We start from the raw sequence: 6,000 nt of genomic DNA on the forward strand, positions 1-6,000 counted from the left end.
ATAAATAAATTATAGCATTAGGACACTTTTTGAAAATTAACAGGTGATAAAATCAAACTGAACAAATAAAACCAGATTTTGTTGATTATATTTTTGACCTTTTCTCTCTAAGAGCAATAACCATCATTCAATAAATATTCTAAAATCTATTTGAGCGTTAACACAGACACAATGAATAAATCCTGAGAAAGTACACTTCTGGTCGGCATCCAAGATACTGTAAAATATAAAGGGATGCAAAATAAACTACATTTCCTTTCCTTCTGCTTCAAATATCTGTCCATAAACACTGACACACACATGGGACTATTTTGTGTCAGTTGTAATATTACAGGAAAAAAGTCTCAATTACTATAAACTAGAAAGTTATGGTAACTAGTCTTTCAAATAAATCACCATGTGTCACAGTTTGGCATAAACTCTGATCCTCATGAAAAATTCACATTTTGTGCATTAATAATTCATGTCCTCTTTCTATTGGAATGCTCTCTAGCACAGGATGGATGTCTCTTATCAGTCTCCTCAGCTGACATGATGGAGTAAATCTAAAATTAGAATGGTGTTTTCTAATGCTCCTTTTAAAATTGTAACACCTGGCTGGCCCATAAGGTTATCAAAAATATAAAGTTCCTATTATTACTTGCCCTTTGCATGAAAGTCATTAGTTAAGTACCCTAACAACAGTTGTTCCCCTTGATGAGAATATCTGCACAGCAGAAAAGAAAACCAAAGAAACTTAGGGTTGATAGGGATTGGTTAGTTCTGTCACATTTCTCCCTAATTATACATTTACATATTCACAATAACACGGGGCATAGTTGCTAAAACATGGTAACCAGCAGGGAAAGAAAAAAAGGCAGAGAAAGAAAAGAAGGAAGGAAGGAAGGAAAGAGAAAGAAAAAAAGAGAAAGAAAGAAAGAAAAAGGAAGAAAGAGAAAGGAAGGAAGAAAGGCGAGAAAGAAAGCAAGCAAAGGACCAAAACAAATCAGATAAGAATTTTCAATAATTACAGATGTTTCCCATCAGCAGGTTCTCCTCCCTAGCTGTTCAACACTGTGAAATTTCCCTTCAATTTTCAGTAAAATTATCTGGTACATAAAAAAGTCCAAAGACCAAATAAGAGAAAGGTGCCAATGACACAGATTTGTGGAGAGGGATGTTCAGTTTATCACTGTTAACGGTACTCCCACTGTGGCCACTCTTCATCATTATGGACATTATTATTTTTAAGACATTAGGAAAGTAAACTTTTCTCCCCGAACTCCCTCTCCCCAAAGCACACAATAAACAAAAATAGCAACAGCACTTGACACGAGGCAAAGGGAAATGAGGCAGTTTGAAATTTAAAAAAAAATCATTCTAGTATCCTCCCCCTCCCTCAAGAATTCCTCTGCCATCCCTCAAGCCCAAAGAGAAGCAGAATGAGTTCACCGAGGTCCATCGATGAAGAGCAAAGGGGAAAAGGACCAAAAACGAGGGGATTTTAAGAGAGGAGCCATCCCTATGCCAACATCCGGTCCTGGACAAGTATCCTCTGGTTCATTCATTCTTCCTTTTAGGACGCATTTAGGGAGGGAGCACTTACTCTGTGCCAGGTATTATATTCCGCCCTAAATAGTCCTCCAGCGGGCATCCGGTGTGTATTCCAGCAACAAATCCACTAGCCAGGCTCAGGACGAGGGAATCCACCCACACCGCCTGTGCCAGCACCTGGGTCAAGGATGGGTCACTGTCCAGGACCCGGGGTCCGAAAAGACCTTTCGGTTGGCAGAAATCTCTCCCTGGGGTCACAGGGTCACTGACCTTCTTCACACTCAGAGCGCCTGCCCTTCCTCAACCAGCCGATCCATCCCCGGAAAAGTTAAGTTGGCGGCGAGTGGCAAGAGGTGCACCGGGGGCATCCGGCGGGTTCAGCACCCCCGCCCGGGTTTCTCAGCTCTAACTCCCATGGCTACCGAGAAATATTTATTTCCAGTAGACGGGTTCCAGTGGCTACTGAAGCCGAACACGCGGCCACCATCAGAAAGCCAAGTCATCCGAGAGATAAAGATAGATCCATTACATACCTAGACCCGGCCTTACAGTGGCAGCCCCAGGAGATGTGGGTTTCGGCTGAGAAACCACAGCGCAATTCACCGGTGCGCTGCCGGGCATCTCCTTCCACCCTCCAGGGGTGCTGGCTAAGGAGAAAGACAATTGAACCGGTGAACAGGAGAAGGAAAAAAAAAAAAAAAAGGATCGATACTTACCCCTAGGCGTCTGCTCCGGATCCTCACGTACCCTTGCTTCACTATGTCATTAAAATTGGAAGCCATCCCGGACAGCCGGTGACCCCCCCCCCCCCGGCCACCCAAGTGCACGCACCCTAAGTGGCTTTGGGGAGGGCTGAGGACAGGGTCAAGAGAAGGCTTTGGGGTGGGGGAAGAGAAAGTTGAAAAGGTGAAGCGGCTACGGCTGCGGCTCGGCGTGGCTTCAGAAGGCGCACATCACTTTCTCTGCCCCCCAAACCCTGAAAGTGGGCGGCCGGCTTGCAGCCACTTTGGGGGAGCGCAGAGCGCGCAGCGCGGCGAGGCGAGGCCGGAGCGCCGGCGTCAGCTGACTCATCAGCCAGCCTGCCAGGAGGAGGAGCGGCGGCTGCTCAGGGATCCAGCCCAGCCTCTTCCCGGGGCCCAGGAGGAGAGGGAGGTGGAGGAAGGAGAGAAGGAGGAAGGGCGGATGGGGGAGGGGGAGGAGGAGGAGCCGCGCGAGTCCGGCGCCCGGCGGTGGCCACCCGCAGGCAGACACACTTGAACGCGCTCAGCCTCCTCCTCCCCTCCTCTCCCGCCCACCTTGCCCGACCCCGTTCTCCTTCCGACCCCTCCCCTCCTCCGGGACCCCGAGCTGGCCCCTGCCTGCCCCAGCACCTCGCCCACACCCGCGGAGATAACGCTCGGCTAGGTCTCTTCTGGCTCTGGGCTTATTTTAGATGGAGAGGAAATTTCACTTTTTTCCCAGCCGCCGCCTAACCCGCCTCTCCCTTCGGCCCCATCACTGCCCTGAGAAGGGCTGGCTTTTCCCTCTGTTGTGCATGTGTCTGGGGAGTGGTGTTGCCATGGTTTGCCTTAACCTTGGCACCTGAGGGGAGAGATACTGCCCTGGCTTAAGCTGCATGCTTCCTCGGGTTTCCTTGGCATCCTGGACCCAGCCCTTGCGTTGATATCATTTTCCACATTTTCCTTGCTTGAGCTTGTCTTACCCGCCTGATTGTGAGTTTCCCAGGGGCTGACCCTTAGCCTCATTAACACATGTACCCCAAAAGCCTGGCCCCGAGCAGGTGCTGAATAAATCCTTAGTGTCAGGCACCCTCTAAGCCCTTAGCTTGGGCTCATTTAAACTCCCCTGTACCTTGTGAGGTACCCACCCCTCTTATGTGAATACCAGAACCTTATTTATGCCTCCCTAGCCTGGCAATGCAGCTCATGTTCATAGCCATTGAGGGATGCTGCCTGTAGAATATGATAAAAGAGAGACCCTATTTCACATTCACCTGCCCCTGGCTGCACTACCTTCCTGAAACATGTTGTTTGAGGTGATAACGACTATCATTTATCAGCACCAGGCATTAGGCATTGTGCTAATCCTGTTAAAGGAATAATGAGATAGGTATTATCATCCACATTTTATAGAAACTGAAGCTCAGCGGAATTAAGAGATTTGCCCCAGGTCCCACAGGAAGGGAGGTGTGGTTCCAGCTCTGATGGAAAACGCTGTCCTATACATCTTCTGAAGAGCAGATGTCATGGGGAAGAGGGGTTACTAGCTCATTTCCAAGGAAGAGCTTTACTCATCACTTGAGCTGTCCACAAAGGCAAAGACGGAGTCAGCAATGTGACAATTCTTGTTCACTGGAGGTGACCAAACCAAGGCGAGGTGACCTTTGGTCAGAGCTATTGAGGAGAGGATGCATTTATTTAGTGGATTCTTTGATCTGATGACATTTGAAGGCTTTTCAACCCTAAGGTGATATGAATCTTTCCTTTCTCACTGGGAACACTAGCTTTTCGTCATCCTGGTTTGATGGGTGTCAGTTAAAGAAGAGAATCACCCAAGAATGTGTCACAGGGGAACTGGGACTAAACTGGGACAATCAAAAAGCAAACCTTCTGGCAGGGAGAACTCTTTTTGTTAGTAAACCATTAGCTCTGTCACCATGTTGTCATTCAGTAAAAATGATGTTTTAAGTTTCAATCTCTCACCAAAAGAGGATGAAATGATTTTAAAAAATTCATTTGGAGAGTTATTTTTGGAGGCTGAAAACTTAAAAAAAAAAAAATACTGTCCACGGTTGCCATGAAATAGGATGTTCAGGGAAGGCATTTATCCAACACATCATTTGTAGAGCAAACCCATAGTATCATAGGAACCAAGAACTAAAGAGTTTATGCATAAGGAACTTGAAGTGAATGGCTCAAGGTAACAGAAATAATTACTGACAAATTGGGGACTGAGGGACTTCCCTGGCGATCCAGTGGTTAAGGCTTTGAGTTTCCAATACAGGGGGTGCGGGTTCAATCCCTGGTCGGGGAACTAAGATCCCACATGCCATGCGGCGTGGCCATAAATACATAAATAAATAAATAATAAACAATTAAAAACTGAGACTGAGAAATCCATCCCTTGGTCGTTAATGTTGAGTTTAATCTACATCCATAAATAATTTAGCCAGAAGTGAGGAAACTAGAATCCCTCCAGACTATATCAAACTAGATGTGAAGAAACAAGTGATTTTCTTTTTTAATTGCAAGACTGAATCCAGTGTATGTTTTGTTTGTTTGTTTTGGGTGAAGTCAAACTGATACACATGCAAAACACACACACTGTGCTCTACTATTCAGAGGACAGACAGCCGCTTACACTTGTCCAAAATGTGCCGTATGCAACCACTGCAGAAGGGGAAGGAGTAATTCACAGAGACACACAACATAAGTAGTGCTTATAGAGTTACACAGTGTACAACCTGCACAACTATGCCAAACAGAGACACAGTCACACACAGTTCAGTTTCCCTAGAGATAAGTCTGACACAGAAAAAACATTATTGCAACCCCTGTTTTTAAGTCAATTTTTACCACTTAGAACTTCCTGTTTGTAGTATCCATTCCTGTTTGCTTCCTGAGCAGGCAAATTCCCTTCTTCCAATAGTTATCACCAATTTCACTTGGGGTATAATTATCCCCTGCTCCCAAGTACAGGTGTGCAGCCTTGTACACTGCCTTCCTCCAAATGTACTGATTGGTTTAGGCATGAACACATGACCCAAATTGGTAAATTAAGAGTTAATTACATCACTTTTGCTGAATACTGGGGCAAAGGTTCACACCATGTTTGGCCGAAATGGAGCCTGGCTGGATGGAGCCCAGGAGCTTCGGAAGTGGAGGCCACACAGAGAAGCGGAGTCAAGAGATAAAGAGAAGCCAACAGAATCCTGATGGTACCGTTTGGACCCCTCCAGCCAGCAGCCCAGGAACCTATTATGTTATAAACACTCATGAAGCTGGTCTAACAATTAGACCACAAAATGCAATGGCTTTGATTGGCTAAAAGCTTATGTCTCGTGGAACAATCTAGATGGGCAGATAGGAAGCTCAGTCCCAAAAGGTCATCAAGGGACTCAAGCGGGTAGGTCAGCTGTGGAAAGGGTGGCCATCCTTGGGTCTAGTTAACTGCCACTTCCTAGGAAGCGGGAAGACATCATGGAGGGAAAAGAGCCACCAAATAAAAATTTCATCCAGATATTTCAAACCTCTCTTTCTCTTGCATTCCACTGACCAATGTATTGTCACATGGCCACAAGGGAGAACGGGGACTATAGTCTCCGTTCCGACACGGCTCTATTTCTGGAAGAACAGAATCAAATTGGTATTGCACGGGTCAGTTGGCATTTTCTACCTCACTTGAGCCACTCTTTAATTGCACAAGGTAAACAATTCCCCTTTCTGCTTAAACCAGCTCAGACTGAGG

General features: G+C 46.2%; 1 protein-coding gene across 2 annotated transcripts in view; it reads right to left on the reverse strand.

Moving 5' to 3' along the window:
- The window catches only part of DOK5 (docking protein 5), a 149,212-nt gene extending 146,638 nt beyond the window's left edge, over positions 1 to 2,574 (reverse strand). For both annotated transcript variants that reach the window (XR_009048578.1, XM_057704251.1), the window contains exon 1: positions 2,250 to 2,574. Coding sequence is in view for 1 of the 2 variants with exons in the window: in XM_057704251.1 (XP_057560234.1) it covers positions 2,250 to 2,315 (66 nt within the window). In the remaining variant the exon portion in view is untranslated. The remainder of the gene's footprint in view (positions 1 to 2,249) is intronic.
- Positions 2,575 to 6,000: the final 3,426 nt, after the last annotated feature.

Source organism: Hippopotamus amphibius, chromosome 12, assembly GCF_030028045.1.
Source record: "Hippopotamus amphibius kiboko isolate mHipAmp2 chromosome 12, mHipAmp2.hap2, whole genome shotgun sequence".
Lineage (NCBI taxonomy): Eukaryota > Metazoa > Chordata > Mammalia > Artiodactyla > Hippopotamidae > Hippopotamus > Hippopotamus amphibius.